Source organism: Babylonia areolata, chromosome 21 (genome assembly GCF_041734735.1).
Source record: "Babylonia areolata isolate BAREFJ2019XMU chromosome 21, ASM4173473v1, whole genome shotgun sequence".
NCBI classification, from domain to species: domain Eukaryota; kingdom Metazoa; phylum Mollusca; class Gastropoda; order Neogastropoda; family Buccinidae; genus Babylonia; species Babylonia areolata.
In genome coordinates this window covers 14337769-14356672 of record NC_134896.1, presented here as the reverse complement: position 1 = coordinate 14356672, position 18904 = coordinate 14337769, and the positions used below count along the sequence as shown (strand labels likewise).

At 42.2% G+C, this 18904-nt stretch overlaps 1 protein-coding gene across 3 annotated transcripts in view; it reads left to right on the top strand.

The window, feature by feature from the left end:
• LOC143296724 (dynein axonemal heavy chain 6-like) overlaps positions 1-18904 on the top strand; it is a 147432-nt gene that overhangs the window by 53607 nt on the left and 74921 nt on the right. For all 3 annotated transcript variants that reach the window (XM_076608782.1, XM_076608783.1, XM_076608781.1), the window contains 8 exons: positions 3427-3603; positions 4910-5032; positions 5638-5893; positions 9823-10009; positions 11052-11293; positions 11819-12091; positions 13253-13638; positions 15201-15329. In XM_076608782.1, coding sequence (XP_076464897.1) covers positions 3427-3603; positions 4910-5032; positions 5638-5893; positions 9823-10009; positions 11052-11293; positions 11819-12091; positions 13253-13638; positions 15201-15329 — 1773 coding nt within the window. The remainder of the gene's footprint in view (positions 1-3426; positions 3604-4909; positions 5033-5637; positions 5894-9822; positions 10010-11051; positions 11294-11818; positions 12092-13252; positions 13639-15200; positions 15330-18904) is intronic.

Here is an 18904-nt window from a genome sequence, read left to right as displayed (position 1 = left end):
ATTTGTGACAAAAAGAATAATACAAATACAAATCTACAAATACATTTTTGTTGTTTTTTGTTTGTTTGTTTGTTTTGTCTTTCTTTCTTTTCTTTCTTTTTGTTCTTTTCTTTCATTTTTTTTCCATTCTTTCTTTCTTTCATTTTTTTGGTATCTTTTCTTGTAGTTCTTTTTGTCTTTCTGTTATTTTCTCTTTTCTCTTCTTCCCTTTTCTTTCTTTTCTGTCTCTCTTTCTCCGTTCTTCCTTTCTTTTCTGTCTCTCTTTCTCCGTTCTTCCTTTCTTTTCTGTCTCTCTTTCTCCATTCTTCCTGTCTTTTTTGTCTCTCTTTCTTCATTCTTCCTGTCTTTCTTTTCTGTCTCTCTTTCTCCATTCTTCCTGTCTTTTTTGTCTCTCTTTCTTCATTCTTCCTGTCTTTCTTTTCTGTCTCTCTTTCTTCATTCTTCCTGTCTTTTCTGTCTCTCTTTCTTCATTCTTCCTGTCTTTCTTTTCTGTCTCTCTTTCTCCGTTCTTCCTGTCTTTCTTTTCTGTCTCTCTTTCTTCATTCTTCCTGTCTTTTCTGTCTCTCTTTCTTCATTCTTCCTGTCTTTCTTTTCTGTCTCTCTTTCTCCGTTCTTCCTGTCTTTCTTTTCTGTCTCTCTTTCTCCATTCTTCCTGTCTTTTTTTTCTGTCTCTCTTTCTCCATTCTTCCTGTCTTTTCTGTCTCTCTTTCTCCATTCTTCCTGTCTTTCTTTTCTGTCTCTCTTTCTCCATTCTTCCTGTCTTTCTTTTCTGTCTCTCTTTCTTCATTCTTCCTGTCTTTCTTTTCTGTCTCTCTTTCTCCATTCTTCCTGTCTTTCTTTTCTGTCTCTCTTTCTCCGTTCTTCCTTTCTTTTTTGTCTCTCTTTCTTCATTCTTCCTTTCTTTTCTGTCTCTCTTTCTCCATTCTTCCTGTCTTTCTTTTCTGTCTCTCTTTCTCCATTCTTCCCTTTTCTTTCTTTTCTGTCTCTCTTTCTCCATTCTTCCTTTCTTTCTTTTCTGTCTCTCTTTCTTCATTCTTCCTGTCTTTTCTGTCTCTCTTTCTTCATTCTTCCTGTCTTTCTTTTCTGTCTCTCTTTCTCCATTCTTCCTTTCTTTCTTTTCTGTCTCTCTTTCTTCATTCTTCCTGTCTTTCTTTTCTGTCTCTCTTTCTCCATTCTTCCTGTCTTTCTTTTCTGTCTCTCTTTCTCCGTTCTTCCCTTTTCTTTCTTTTCTGTCTCTCTTTCTTCATTCTTCCTGTCTTTCTTTTCTGTCTCTCTTTCTCCATTCTTCCTTTCTTTCTTTTCTGTCTCTCTTTCTCCGTTCTTCCTGTCTTTCTTTTCTGTCTCTCTTTCTCCATTCTTCCTGTCTTTCTTTTCTGTCTCTCTTTCTCCATTCTTCCTTTCTTTTCTGTCTCTCTTTCTTCATTCTTCCTGTCTTTCTTTTCTGTCTCTCTTTCTCCATTCTACCTGTCTTTCTTTTCTGTCTCTCTTTCTCCATTCTTCCTGTCTTTCTTTTCTGTCTCTCTTTCTCCATTCTTCCTGTCTTTCTTTCTGTCTCTCTTTCTCCATTCTTCCTGTCTTTCTTTTCTGTCTCTCTTTCTCCATTCTTCCTGTCTTTCTTTTCTGTCTCTCTTTCTCCATTCTTCCCTTTTCTGTCTCTCTTTCTCCATTCTTCCTGTCTTTCTTTTCTGTCTCTCTTTCTCCGTTCTTCCTGTCTTTCTTTTCTGTCTCTCTTTCTCCGTTCTTCCTTTCTTTTCTGTCTCTCTTTCTCCATTCTTCCTGTCTTTCTTTTCTGTCTCTCTTTCTCCGTTCTTCCTGTCTTTCTTTTCTGTCTCTCTTTCTCCGTTCTTCCTTTCTTTTCTGTCTCTCTTTCTCCGTTCTTCCTGTCTTTCTTTTCTGTCTCTCTTTCTCCGTTCTTCCTGTCTTTCTTTTCTGTCTCTCTTTCTCCGTTCTTCCTTTCTTTTCTGTCTCTCTTTCTCCATTCTTCCTGTCTTTCTTTTCTGTCTCTCTTTCTCCATTCTTCCTGTCTTTCTTTTCTGTCTCTCTTTCTCCGTTCTTCCTTTCTTTTCTGTCTCTCTTTCTCCGTTCTTCCTGTCTTTCTTTTCTGTCTCTCTTTCTCCATTCTTCCTGTCTTTCTTTTTTCTCACACATGAACTCCCGTCTTGCCTTTTCTTTGGTGGTTGTATCATTGCATTTATATTCATTTCAAATATAATAATAGTAATAATGATGATGAATATTTGGACGCCCTAATCTCTGGAGAGCCCAGAGTGTTTGCAAATACAGTTACACATACATACATTGATGCAGATACACTTCATAACATTCATTTGCCTGTATGTACCACAACTGAAATAAACAAGTCACACACACACACACACACACACACACACACACACACACACACACACACGCACCATAATGCACTTTAAACCATAGTGTAATTAATGTTCAACAACCGGGAACTATCAATCAGTCAAATACATACAGTAATTCAATAAGAGTAAGGCAGATTCATACATTATCAAACAGGATAAAACTGAACGCTTTTATAACAAAGTTCAGCAAAGATGTCAGATGCATATGTGGAGAACATATTTCTAGCAACCATGTAATATTCGAATGTCAGAATCTAAAATGTTTTTTGCCAGACTTCACCAAAAGTTCTTTTGAATGTGCTATTAACAATTCCAATATGTTATTTGTTATTGCAGAAGTTTTGCTGCATAGTCCTATAGGACATTTGTTATAAATGTTATAGTTGTTTGATGTTGGCGTTTACAACGCTTCCATTTTTCCTAGCGTTGTCTCTCCCTATTCACCCTCCACACATACACACACTTTTACCCCTCCCCCTCTCACAGCCCCTATCCCCCCACGTTTTTTTTTTTTTTTTTTTCGTCTAATATCACTTCAAGTGGAAAGACGTTAAACTGAAGACAACACACACACACACACACACACACACACACACACACCAGGCATTCATACCGATCCAGCCCTGTTCCTCCATACCAGCAATTGCAGACAGACACATAAGGCGGGAAAACTAATCATAACAACTGTGGAAAAGGTGAGTTCTGAGAGCTGATTTGAATGAGGACAAAGACTGAGCATGTCGGACAGAATAAGGGAGTTTGTTCCAGAAGACAGGTCAAATGAAAGAGAAAGCACGTTCCCCGTGGAGTTTCTTTCCATCTGTGATTCCATCCTCCGTCTATCCTGTTTTCCCCACCATGCAATACAGCTCCCCCTCCATCTCCTCCTACATTAAAATGCTAAAACAGATACTTCCAGTAGGTACGTATACAGTTTCTAGTATGTGTGATGGGACGTTAAAAACGAAATTCCTCCATCATTTGCTACTGTCGTTTTAATTCCTGTCGCTGTTTGTCCCCCAAAATCTCCCCCCTCCCCCCCCCACCACAGATGACTCACAAGACGGAGACAACGGAAGAGGACGGCACGATGTCGGCATTTGAGGTGGAAGGGGAGCGGAAGGACCTTTCGGAAGGCCCCATCACGGACTGGCGGTGGATCGTGCTGGACGGGCCTGTGGACACACTGTGGGTGGAGAACCTCAACACTGTGCTGGACGACTCCAAGGTCTGTCGTCCTTGTGTCCTCCTCCACTCTCCTGTCTTCCTCACTGGGGACACACCATCCCTGCTTGGGGTTTTTGTGGGGTTTTTTGGGTTTTTTTTTTTGTTCACCCTGGCAGTGTGCTGTGACTAGGTCCATGTGGGACATGTTTACATTGCCTTCTTCTGTTTGATTTAGAGATATGTTTGCATGTGAATGTCTGGTGTGTGGAAGCGCTTTGCTCTTGTCTCCCCTCAAAATTCAGCGCTGTATGAATAACTTTATTATTATCATTATTATTATCATTATTATTATCATTATTATTATGGTTATTATCATCATCATCATCATTATTGTTAGTAGTATTATTACTATAATGATAACAACAACAATAACAATAGTAGTGTGGTTCGTCCGTTGGGATCGACGAGGACCATCTAGTCGTCCTGGGGGTGGGTGGGTTGGGCTCTGTGGGTGCGCAGATGACTGGTCAGGCCAATCCGTGCCCGGAAGGTTCTGACGCAGTGTGGACAGGGGATGGTGGCGGCTGTCGGGGACTTGCTGGCACTGCTTTTCCTGGCATGTCTGCGTTGCTCTGCTGCAGCGATTCTGTTGGTCTCACAGGATTTGGCGCCTTTGTGGACAGCTGAACGCCACTTTGGTCTGTCCATTGCATTCAGCTCCCATGTGTCATGGCTGATGTTGAAGGCCTTCAGAGAAGCTTTCAGAGTGTCTTTGAAGCGCTTCTTTTCGCCTCCATGGAAGCGTTTGCCATGTTGGAGTTCGCCGTACAGCAGTTTCTTGGGGAGCCGGTGGTCTGGCATGTGAACTACATGGCCTGCCCAGCGCAGCTGGGCCTGCATCAGGATGGTGTAGATGCTGGGCAAGTTTGCACGAGTGAGCACCTCTGTGTCAGGGATCTTCTCTTGCCACTTTATGCTGAGAAGTTTTCTGAGGCTGGTGGTGTGGAAGTGGTTCAACAACAACAATAACAACAACAACAATAATAATAATGATAACTATTATTATTATTATCATCATCATCTGGCCTTCAATGCACATTCCAGCTTTGTCTGCAAACTGGGGCTCCAGAACCACATGCGAGTACTGATCAATAGAGAATGAGAAGTGCACTGATGTTATAGTTGCATAGGAAAGACAACCAAGAGAGATTATTATTATCATTATTATTACTGTTTTTTTTCATAATTATGATTGATATTGTTGTTATTTATATTCAAGAATGTCAGCATTATTATCATGATGATGATGATGATGATGATGATGAAGGCAGCTAGAGTGACAGGGACAGTGCCTTGCTGTGTGCCAGGTGCTGTGTCTGGCCAGTGGGGAGCGCATCTCTCTGTCGCCAGGGATGAGGCTGCTGTTTGAGGTGGACAACCTGTCGCAGGCCAGTCCTGCCACCATCAGTCGCTGCGCCATGGTCTACATGGTGAGCGGACCCGCGTCGTGTGTAATTTGCTGTAACCTGCGTCATGTGTAGTTCACTGTAACCCGCATCGTGTGTTGTCATGTGTTGTGTGTAGTTTGCTGTAACTTTTTAAGATTTTTTACTTATTTTGCTTATTTATGTTACTTCATTTTATGTTAATGAGAAGGATGAAGCCGGCAGAATGGTTAAGACGCTCATCTGCCAATACAGAGAGTCCATGAAGGTGTGGATTCCAATCCTGCTCTTTTGCCCTTTCTCCCAAGTTTGACTGGAATGGAAAATCGATCAGAGCATCAAGTCATTCGGATGAGACGATAAACCGAGGTTTCATGTGCAGCACGCACTTGACGCACTGAAAAAGAACCCACGGCAACATGAAATGTTGTTCCTTTGGCAAAATTCTGTTGAACAAGTCCACTCTGATAGGTACACAAGTATGTATGCAGGCACTCAAGGCCTGACTAAGCGTGTCGGGTTATGCTGCTGTGGCAGATGTGTTGTAGCGTGTATGGATTTGTACAAACGCAGTGACGCCTCCTTGAGAAACTAAAACTGAATTTATGTGAATGTTTTACCATTACCATCACACCGTAAACAATGTCAAGGACCCAGTGGATCTGGGATGGCGCCCCTTCGTGAAGACCTGGCTGAACCGCCTGCCCCGGGACATGCCGGAGAGTGGCAAGAGCCACCTGCAGGCCCTGTTCTTCCACGCCATCGACAAGGGGCTGCGATTCCTGCAGCGCCACTCCCGCTTCCTCTTCCTGCCCGTGCCGGAGATGAGCGTCATCGCCTGCCTCTGCAACATCCTCAACGCCTACATCGGCTTTCTGAAGGAGCATGGCGGGTTTGGCAGTCCTGGTGAGTGTGTGTGTGTGGAGGGGGAGGGGAGGGCTGTGTGTGTGTGTGTGTGTGTGGGTGTATTGAGTGAGGGTGTGGGGGGGAGGTTAGAGGGGTGGGTGTGTGTGTGTGTGAAAGGGGGGTGGAGGGAGTTGGGGTTTAGGGGATGTGTGAATGTGGTGTGTGTGTGTGTATGTGTTGTGTGCCTGTGTGCTACGTGTGCGATGAATACAAGACAGAACATGACAAAGCAATTGATTACAAGACAATTCACTGCAAAGCAATACAAAGCAACACAAAACAGTACAAAGCAATACATACAAAGCAATACAATACATTACAATACAGTTCAGTTTCATGGAGGTGTCAGAGCGTGTGGACAGATCCTTATACGCTACACCGCATCTGCTGTAAAAATGTATTAACAAATCAGCCCCTTCCTATCTCTGTGGCTGCCTTCACCTCTGCACTCCATCTCACTCACTACGATCAGCTTTGGATCCACTCCATTTACGCATGCCCAGATTCAAACTCTCGACTGTTGGCCACCGTTCTTTCTCTGTCTCTGGACCTTGCAATTGGAATGAACTTCCTCTTTCGCTTCGTCAAGTCTCCACACTCAGCTCTTTCAAGTCTGGCCTTAAAACCCACCTCTTCCCAAAATAGCCTCCCTTCCCTGCCTCTTCCTTGTCTTTAGTTTCTCCAGTTTTAGAGTTATGCGTGCGTGAGAATGACTGGTGCAAAAGCGCTTAGATTCGTCTATGCACAAGATTCAGCGCTATATAAGTACCATTATTATTATTATTATTAAAAAGAAAAAAAGGCAGCAGATGCCTGACCTTCACAGAAACTTAATATGCTGATCAAGCCTTGACATACAGTACAATAAAATGCAGTGTGATAGAATACAATGCAATACAACAGAACACAATAGAATACAATACAATACAATAGAATAGACTATAATAGAACAGAATACAGTAGAATAGAATACAATGGAAGAGAATACAGTAGAATAGAATACATTATAATACAATACAATAGAATACAATACAGCACAACACAACATAAAACAATACAACACAATACAATACAATACAATACAATACAATACAATACAACACAGCACAACGCAACACTGGACCTTGAATGGTGGTTTGGACGCTAATCATTCGGATGAGACGATAAACCAAGATCCCGTTTGCAACATGCACTTAGCGTACGTGAAAGAACCAATGGCAACAAAAGAGTTGTCCCTGGCAAACTTCTGTAGAAATATTCACTTCAGTAGGAAAACAAATGAATTGCAAGCCAAAAAAAAAAAAAGAAAAGAAAAAAGGGTGGCGTTCTCAGTGTAGCAGAGAAATCTGTTGTGACAAAAAAGAGTTATAAATAAATGAATAAATAAAACAGCACAGCACAGCACAGCTCAGCTCAGCTCAGCTCAACACAATACAACACAACACAACACAGCACAGCACAGCACAGCACAGCACAACACAACACAGCAACAACACCCACACCACACCACACCACACCACACCACACCACACCACACAATACAACATAACACAACTCCTTTACCCTGTGGGTAATGCAACACAATAGAATGCAACACAAAAGAATACAGTAGAATACAGTACAGCACAACACAACACAGCACAGCACAACAGAATACAATACAATACAACACAGCACAGCACAGCACAGCACAACAGAATGCAATACAACACAACAACACAACACAACTCCTTTACCCTACAACACGACACGACATGACACACCACACCACACCACACCACACCACACCACACAACTCCTTCACCGAGTGTCAGCATGGCCAGACAAAAAGGAAAGCCAGGGACTGTGGGCCACCACCCCATACAACGCAACAGAATGGAACACAACACAGTAGAGTATAACACAGTACAACACAACACTGTAGAATACAATACAACACAATGTGATACAAACGCAGTACAGCACAACACACCACAACACCACACCACACCACACCACACAACTCGACATGCCACACCACACCACAACACGCCACACACCACACGCCACAACACAATGCAACGCAGTGCAACACAACACAACGCAACACAACGCAACACAACACAACACAACACAACTCAACTCCTTCACTCTGTGTGGGCGTGGCCAGACAAAGAGGAGAGCCAGGGAGTGCAGGCCACCACTCCATACAATATAACAGAATGGAATACAACACAATAGAATACAATACAACACAGTACGACACAACACAATGAAATACAATACAACATGGTATGACACAACACAATAGAATACAATACAACACTGTATGACACAACACAATAAAATACAATACAACAGGGTACAACACAACACAGTAGAATACAATACAACACGGTAAGACACAACACAATAGAATACAATACAACACGGTATGACACAACACAGTAAAATACAATACAACATGGTATGACACAACACAGTAGAATACAATACAACACGGTATGACACAACACAATGAAATACAAAAGAACATGGTATGACACAACACAATAGAATACAATACAACACGGTATGACACAACACAATAGAATACAACATGGTACGACACAACGCAATAGAATACAACACAACATGGTGCGACACAACACAATAGAATACAATACAACACGGTATGACACAACACAATAGAATACAATACAACATGGTATGACACAACACAATAAAATACAAGACAACACGGTATGACACAACACAATAGAATATAATACAACACAGTATGACACAACACAATGAAATACAACACGGTATGGCACAACACAATAGAATACAATACAACACGGTACAACACAAAACAATAGAATACTATACAACATGGTAAGACACAACACAATAGAATACAACACAACACGGTATGACACAACACAGTAAAATACAATACAACACGGTACGCCACAACACAATGAAATGCAATACAACACGGTATGACACAACACAATGAAATACAAAAGAACATGGTATGACACAACACAATAGAATACAATACAACACGGTATGACACAACACAATAGAATACAATACAACACGGTACGACACAACACAATAAAATACAATACAACACGGTATGACACAACACAATGAAATACAAAAGAACATGGTATGACACAACACAATAGAATACAATACAACATGGTATGACACAACACAATAGAATACAACATGGTATGACACAACGCAATAGAATACAATACAACACGGTACGACACAACACAATAAAATACAATACAACACGGTATGACACAACACAATAAAATACAATACAACACGGTACAACACAACACAGTAGAATACAATACAACACGGTAAGACACAACACAATAGAATACAATACAACACGGTATGACACAACACAATAGAATACAACATGGTACAACACAACGCAATAGAATACAATACAACACGGTACGACACAACACAATAGAATACAATACAACACGGTATGACACAACACAATAGAATACAATACAACACGGTATGACACAACACAATAGAATACAATACAACACAGTATGACACAACACAATGAAATACAATACAACACGGTATGACACAACACAATAGAATACAATACAACACAGTATGACACAACACAATGAAATACAACACGGTATGGCACAACACAATAGAATACAATACAACACGGTACAACACAAAACAATAGAATACTATACAACACGGTAAGACACAACACAATAGAATACAACACAACACGGTATGACACAACACAATAGAATACAATACAACATGGTAAGACACAACACAATAGAATACAATACAACACAGTATGACACAAAACAACAGAATACAATACAACACAACAGAATACACCACAACACACACCACACCACACAACATAACACAACTCCTTCACCCGGTGTGGGCGTGGCCAGACAAAGACGAGAGCCAGGGACTGCGGGCCACCACCCCGGACCCAGACCGTGCCTCCAGTCGCAGCTCGTCGAGAGGACCCTCGGGCCGCTCCTCCCGAAACAAGCGTCGGGGGGCGAAACGTTCCGTGCGCATGAAGGACGACTCCGACTCTGTGGACACTGGCTTTGGCAGCAAGCCCAGCTCCAGGTGTGTGTGTGTGTGTGTGTGTGTGTGTGTGTGTGTGTGTGTGTGTTAGTTTGTGTGTTGTTTGTGTGTTGTTTGTGTGTGTGGTGTGTGTGTGTGTGGTGTGTGTGTGTGTGTGTGTGTGTGTGTGTGTGTGTAGTTTGTGTGTTGTTTGTGTGTGTGGTGTGTGTGTGGTGTTTGTGTGTGTGTGTGTGTGTGGTGTGTGTGTGTGTGTGTAGTGTGTGTGTTGTTTGTTTGTGTGTGTGTGGTGTGTGTGTGTGTGTGTGTGTGGTGTGTGTGTGTGTGGTGTGTGTAGTTTGTGTGTTGTTTGTTTGTGTGTGTGTGTGTGTGTGTGTGTGTGTGCACAGGAAATGGTTTTGTTTATCCTGTTGTTTTGTTGTGTCATTTTTTTTTTTTTTAATATTCAATGTTAATTATGCTTTTGTGTTTGTTTCTTCCTTATCTCCAGCATATGTTTTAGGCATAGACCTTGAAGCGTTCAGTTTTGACGTAATCCTTGAGGAATTTTCACAAAGTCACAAACTGTTGATGTCATGTTTTTGGGCATGGACCTTGCTAGACCTTGAAGCGTTCAGTTTAGATGCCATCTTTGAGGAATTTTCACAAAGTCACAAATTGTTGACAGTCGCATTTTAGGCACAGGCCTTGTAGTATCCAGCTTATGCATAATCTTTTAGCAATTTTCATGAGTTCACAAACTGTTCAGATTGTGAAATTTTAGATTGTTAAATTCTTCCCAAATCTCCCAGTGTCTGGTGTGTTGTTTTGCCTGGTGTATGTTTGAACAGAGATTGTACCAAGTATCATGACTTCAAAGTGGTATTAGTGCTTCCCCTTCCCTTTGTAAAACAAACAAACAAACAAGCAAAAAACAGCAACAAAATAAACACAAAACTATTGAAGTAGAGAAAGCTGTGTGCTTTCAATCACATTTCCCCATCATGCAGAGAGCTGTGTACAGCCATCTGTGCACTTACATTCTTGACAGTCCTGTCCGCTTTGATCAAAATGCACAAGAACAATGTGTCTCCATTTTTGTTATCAGTCACGCAGATGCCAAGAAATACTTCCTGGAAAGGCACCCGAGTCAGCTGATCAACCTTCTGGGCAAGCTGTTTGTGTTCTCCTTCACGTGGAGCATGGGCGGCATCTTGCGGCGCCAGGAGGATGCCGAAGAGGACGAGTCCGTCAACCGGCGTGGCATGGACAAGCAGGAGCAGGACTTGGACATATGCAATGAGTTTGACAACTTTGTGCGTGAAATGTTCGAAGTGGAGCCACCTCTGGGTAAGTCCAGTGCCTTTAAGGTTTCAGGGGAGACTGATTTTGGCTAGAGTATTATTATCATTATTATTATTATTATTATTATTTTGAAAGGAAGTGACAAAATAGTGAAAAACCAGAAATGCTTAAAACTAAAGTATAAAGTCATTTACATGGAAAAAGTATTACGACAGGTACTCTTTACTAAGTTGTTTTCTGTTTTGTGCCTTGAATGTACGAGGTTCCCATTAGCAAGTTTGGTTTTGTATGCTGTATAAAAATATTTATGTTCAGGGTTTTTTTTTGTTTTTTGTTTTAATCCTCTGATGAAACATTAATGGAATTGTCAATGTCAAAGGCATGTCATAGATGTATAAGTAAGTGTTTAATTTCATTTCCAGGTGGGGTTTTGTTGTTGTTGTTTGTTTTGTATTGCCAGGTTCTGTAGGACCAGTGTTTACAGTTCTTCAACCCTTATATGGTCCTCTGCAGTGTGCTGTGCGCTACAGGCAACAACAAAAGATGAAAAGATAAACGTCCCTTTTACAGGTGTGCGCCTGCCGACGGGCAACAAGAGCATCTTCAGCTTCTTCATCGACATGGAGACGGGGAACTTTGTGCCGTGGGACGTGCTGGTTCCGTCCACCAAGTCACTGATCGAGAAGGGGGCGGTGATCACCATCGGGGAGACCATGGGCATGGGCGCCAACCACCAGAAGGGCCAGGGCAGGGAGGCGGAGATTGTTCCCACCGTTGAGATTGTGCGCTTCTCCTTCCTGACGGGGCTTCTGCTGCTCAGCAAACACCCTGTGCTGCTGACAGGTGGTGTAGTGTAGTGTGTTGTGTCGTGTCATGTCGTGTCGTGTTGTGTCGTGTCGTGTTGTGTTGTGTCGTGTCGTGTCGTGTCGTGTTGTGTTGTGTCATGTTGTGGCTTGTGTTGTGTCGTGTTGTAGCTTGTGTTGTGTCGTGTTGTGTCGTGTCGTGTTGTGGCTTGTGTTGTGTCGTGTTGTGGCTTGTGTTGTGTCGTGTTGTGGCTTGTGTTGTGTTGTGTCATGTTGTGTCGTGTCGTGTTGTGTCGTGTTATGGCTTGTGTTGTGTCGTGTTGTGGCTTGTGTCGTGTTGTGTCATGTTGTGTCATGTCATGTCATGTCATGTCGTGTCGTGTCGTGTCTTGAGTTGTATTGTACTGGTTTTGTCATGCTGTATTGTGTTGTGTCTTGTGTTGTATTCTGTTGTGTTGGGTTGTGTCATGTTGTGTTGTGTTGTGTCTTGTTTTGTATTCTGTTGTGTTGTGTCATGTCATGTTGTATTGTGTTGTCTTGTGTTGTGTTTTGTGTTGTGTCTTGTGTTAAAATCTGATGTGTCATTTTGTATTATGTTGTGTCGTGTGTTGTGTTATATTCTGTTGTATAGTGTTGTGTTGTGTCATTTTGTATTATGTTGTGTCTTGTGTTGTGTTGTATTCTGTTGTGTTGTTTCTTGTGTTGTATTTTGTTTTACTGTACTACTTATTGTCACAACAGATCTCTTTGTATGAAATTTGGGCTGCTCTCCCTCGGGCAGCACCACCCATATATTTTTTTCTTGTTGTTGTTTCTTTTTCATGCCTGTAATTTTATTAGTTTTGGTTTACAATCAGATAAAGTTATGTGTTTTTGGTGTTTAGTTTTGGTGTGATGTGTTATTTGTTTTAATTGAATGTTTTTTTTTTTCCTTTTTGTTGTTGTTGTTGATGTTTTGTGATGTTTAGTTTGGTGTTTTGCTTTTGAATGATATTTGTATTGCTTTGATTTGTTTTGGTTGGTGTTTTCTTTTTGTGTGGTGATTGTTTTTGGATATGAATTCGCTGCCATGTAACAGTCTTTGTTTCAATGCTTTGTGGCTACGATTTCACTGACACAGGACCTGTCTTTAATCAATCATTCACCACCTCCCTCCTTCTTCTCCCCCCCCACCCCACCCCCACACCTCCCCCTTCGGCAGGCGAGTCGGGCGTGGGCAAGACGGCCATCATGAGCAACATGCTGAAGGAGCTGGAGAAGGAAGGGGGCACCAGCTACAGGCCCCACACCGTACTGGGCACCGTGCTCAACTACTCGGAGAAGCAGTCCTCCCTGTTGGAGAACATCTCCACCCTCACCAGCCTGGGCAGCAGCCACGCTGACCACGGCATGGACGTCATGCTGGGTGGGGGTGGAGGAGGAGGGCCCGGGGTGGGAGGGGACAAGTCGCGGGGGGTGATCGTGGGGCTGCTGTCGACCATGGTGCAGATGAGCGCCCAGACGTCGGCGCACCGCCTCCAGTCACAGATCAAGCTGCGGCTCATCAAGAAGGGCCGCGACTCCATGGGCGCCCCCAAGGGCAGGAGGGTGAGGTTTTTTTTGTTTTTTTTTTGGTTTGGGGGATGGGGTGGGGTGGATGGTAGGGCTTGGGGAAGGTTTTGGGGGTTGTTGGGGGCAGTGGGAGGGGGGACGGATGGTGGGAAGAGGGGGAGGATAGGGGGGGGTGCGGGGTGGGATGGAGGGGTGAGTGAGGATGGTGGACGGTAGTGTGTGTGTGTGTGTGAGGAGGGTGATTATGTGTAAAGGGGAGAGGGGTAGTGTGTGTGTGTGTGTGTGTGTGTGTGTGTGTGTGTGTGTGTGTGTGTGTGTGTGTGTGTGAGGAGGGTGATTATGTGTAAAGGGGAGAGGGGTGGTGTGTGTGTGTGTGTGTGTGTGTGTGTGTGTGAGGAGGGTGATTATGTGTAAAGGGGAGAGGTGTGTGTGTGTGTGTGTGTGTTTGAGGGAAGGAGAAGGGTGAATGGGGGAGGGAAGATGAGTTTGGGGAGGAGGATGTGTGTGTGTGGAGGGGTTTGTGGTGTGTGCGTGTGAAGGAAGGGAGGAGGGTGAATAGGGGAGGAGGGTCAGTGTGTGTGTGGGGGGTGGTGGTGGTGGTGGTTATCTGTGTGCTGGGGGATGGATGATGATGAAAGGGAAGATGTGTGTGTGTAGGGTGTGTGTGCGTGTGTGTGTGTGTGTCGGGAGGGAGGAGGGTGAGGGTGGGGAGATGGGTCATATTATGTAGTGTGTAAGGAGAAGGGTGAGAAGGAGGGGTGTATACCTAGGGGGTGTGGGGGGGCTTGGGGGTGGGGAGTGAGTGGAGATGTGTGGTCTGGTACATAATGCACTTCTTTGCTTGATTTGTTTTGTTTTATTGCACACCCATGTGTGTGTGTGTGCCCCCTCACATATGTATGTTGATGTGTTCTTGTGCTTTTTTTGTATCTTGATTGTTGTTTGCTTGCTTTTCTATTGTAAAGTGCTTTGAAGAGAGTGGTCTGAAGAAAGTGATGTATCAATACGCTATCATTCATTAGTATTATCACCAGGTGAGCACTCGACTACCTGAAAAAGGACAGGAGTGTGTGTGTATGTTGGGTATGAGTAATCATGATTGGGAATTGCACAAAGAACTGGGATAGGAGGGTGGTAGGAGGGTTTGGGATGTGAAGTCTGTGCGCATTCACACACGCACATTCTCTCACTCTCTATCTCTCATTCACACGTGCGCACACACACACAGACACACACAGACACACACACAGACACAGACACACACACACACACACACACACACACACACACACTCACACACACACACACACACACACACACACACAATCTATCTCTCTCACTCCCACTCTCACTCCCACTTATATTCTCAATCTCACTCACTCACTTATTCTTATCTCACACACAAATGCATGCGAACACACACACACACACACACACACACACACACACACACACACATACTCACACACACACAGACACACACAGACACACACACACACACACACACACACACACACACACACATTCCATTCCATGACAACAGCGCTTCTTTCAAAGCACCACGCGGAGTCACTCCTTTTTGGCTGACATTCATGCAGGTGATCGTGTTTGTGGACGACCTCAACATGCCAGCTCCAGAGGAGTATGGAGCACAGCCTCCTTTGGAGCTGCTTAGACAGTTCCTGGAACTGGGAGGCTTCTACGACACCAAGAAGCTGGTCTGGAAGGTAGGGCACAGGGGCTGGTGGGTAGTGTTGGGGTTTATTTTATTTTATTTTTTTTTTTATCTATTTTTTATTATTATTATTACTTTAAAATTTTTTTTTAACTTTATTTATTTTATTTTATTTTTATTCTTATTTATTTTATATTTTATTTTATTATTTTTTTTTTATCTATTTTTTATTATTATTATTATTACTTTTTTATTATTTTATTATTTTTACTTTATTTATTTTATTTTATTTTTATTTTTATTTATTTTATATCTTATTTTTTATTTTTATTTTTTTAATCTATTTATTATTATTATTATTACTTTTTTATTTATTTTTTTTTTTACTTATTTTATTTTTATTTTTATTTATTTTATATTTTATTTTATTTTTTTTATTTTTTTATCTATTTATTATTATTATTATTACTTATTTATTATTATTTTTTACTTTATTTATTTTATTTTATTTTATTTTTGTTTTTATTTATTTATTTATTTATTTATTTATTCTCAAGGCCTGACTAAGCGTGTTGGGTTACGCTGCTGGTCAGGCATCTAATTGGCAGATGTGGTGTAGCGTATATGGATTTGACTGAACGCAGTGACGCCTCCTTGAGTTGCTGATACTGATACTGATACTGGCGGTGAACGGTTCATTCACTGCGTCCACAGAAAACTCTGGTTTGACTTTCAAATTGTTGTTGTTATAAGGTTCATTGATCGCATTCAGAGAGGACGCTGTTTGGACTTTTGAACTTTTTATTGTGTTCAACCATACAGTGTGTGTGTTTGTGTGTGTGTGTGTGTGTGTGTGTGTGTGTGTGTGTGTGTGTGTGTGTGTTTATGAGTGTGTGTGTGTGTTGTGCATACACTTGCATGCTTGTGTGAGTGTGTGCACATCTGTTGGTAGTAGTAGTAGTAGTAGTAGTAGTAGTAGTAGTAGTAGTCTTCAGTTTAACGTCTTCCACTTTAAGTGATATTAGACGACATCTGTTGGTGTTTTGCTGACCATAGCCTATTTTTGTTCTCTGGTTTATTTCAACCACATGCCATCTATGTATCTTTCACTTCCTTTTTTTTCTTTTGTTTTTGGTCGAACTCTTTTATTTCACTTTTGTCAATGTTTTTTTTCTTTCCACAAACCTAGGGTACACTCACAAGGACTGCCCAGTACAGTGGGTTTATACATGTTGTGTAGCTAATATGGATCACTCTCTAAGCTGTGACAGCTCCTTGAAACTGAAATCAAAAAGATAGGGTCTATGTTCCATGACAAATGATAGAAAAGCATCCTTGTACGTCAACTGCAAGCTTAACAACTGTGCATGTTTCAGATTCGGTAGCTAGCAGAGCAGTGTCACATCTAGAAACAATGACTGTTAAAAGGGGTGCGGGGGGTGTGTGAGGAGGAGCAGGGGGGGGGGGGATTTATTGATAGTGTTTTTGTATACAAGTCGATAACATGGTTGTTTTAAAACGATGGTGAATGTTGGCCTGGACTGACTTCAGGATACAAGTCGATAACATGGTTGTTCTAAAATGATAATGATGTTGGCCTTCACTGACTGCAGGATATAAGTTGATAACATGATTGTTTTAAAATGATGATGATGTTGGCCTGTCACTGACTGCAGGATATAAGTTGATAACATGATTATTTTATAATGATAATGATGTTGGCCTTCACTGACTGCAGGATATAAGTTGATAACATGATTGTTTTATAATGACAATGATGTTGCCCATCACTGACTGCAGGATATAAGTTGATAACATGATTATTTTATAATTATGATAATGTTGGCCTTCACTGACTGCAGGATATAAGTTGAAAACATGATTATTTTATAATGACAATGATGTTGCCCATCACTGACTGCAGGATATGTTGATAACATGATTGTTTTATAATGACAATGATGTTGCCCATCACTGACTGCAGGATATAAGTTGATAACATGATTATTTTATAATGATAATGCTAACTACAGACCGGTCTCCCTCACCAGCATATGCTGTAAGATGCAAGAACACATCCTCGCAAGCAACATCATGCGCCATCTGACCCAATATGAAATACTTGATAACTCACAACATGGGTTTAGAGCCAGAAGGAGTTGCGAAACTCAACTGCTAACATTGTTCCAAGACATCGCCAAAAACCAGGACAACAGACAGCAGACCGACATGGTAATCCTGGACTTCTCCAAAGCCTTTGACAAAGTCCCCCACAAACGCCTCCTCCGTAAGCTAGACCATTATGGTATACAAGGATCGACGTTAGACTGGATCAAGGCATACCTTTCTGACCGCACCCAAATCGTCGTAGTTGACGGCGAAAAATCTGAGCCAGCACCTGTCATCAGCGGAGTCCCACAGGGGACAGTTCTAGGCCCCATCCTATTTCTGATTTACATCAACGATCTGCCTCAGAACATCAAGGCCAATATTAGATTGTTCGCTGATGACTGTATAGTCTACTCCACCATCAAGACAATCCAAGACTGTAAAATGCTCCAACGAGACCTCAACACCCTGTCTGACTGGGAACAGCGTTGGGGAATGGAATTCCACCCAGAAAAATGTAATGTCCTTACCTGTACAACATCAAGGAACCCCATCAGCTACAACTACAAATTAAAAGGACACACCCTCGAGCATGTTGACAGCGCAAAATATCTCGGCGTCGACATTATAAATGATCTAAACTGGAAAGAACATGTTACAAGAGTCACCAACAAAGCCAATAGCATGGTAGGCTTCCTAAAAAGGAATCTAAAAACATCCAATAAAACCACCAAAGCCAATGCCTACCAAACTCTTGTACGCCCGCACCTGGAGTATTGTTCATCAGTCTGGAGCCCGTACAAAGAAGGTCAAAAGAACAAGATTGAAATGGTGCAAAGAAGAGCAGCACGTTATGTACACAGTGACTACGGGTGGACCAGCAGCATAACACACATGCTGCAAGAACTAGGATGGGAATCCCTCGAATCACGGCGGAACAGACAAAGGCTGACCCTGATGTATAAAATGGTCGACGGCATTGTAGACATCCCTCCAGACAAATTTCTCAAGAAAGGATCCGGCAGAACAAGATCAAATCATCGACACAAATTTGTCCATCTTAGCTCCTCCTCTGACCCTTATAAATACAGTTTTTTCCCATCAACCATCCCCGTCTGGAACTCCCTGCCTGCAACAGCAGCAGAGGCTCCCTCCTTGGCAGCTTTCAAGAGGGAGCTGAACAAGATCACAGTTTAGTCACCACCACCCTTTTTTTTTTCTTTTTTTTTTCCCCGGAGGGACGCTGCGAGTGACGGTGGGAGAGAGTATGTATACATGCTCTTTCTCATTGTCACCCCCTCCGGAGGAAAAGATAGGTCTAATTAGGTTTTAGCTAGGTATTTACGCCTCTGCGCACACAGGTCATTAATAGTCAGTAATGACGGCTGACCTACCAATTTGAAGATTTGAAGATGTTGCCCTTCACTGACTGCAGGATATAAGTTGATAACATGATTGTTTTATAATGATAATGATGTTGCCCTTCACTGACTGCAGGATATAAGTTGATAACATGAT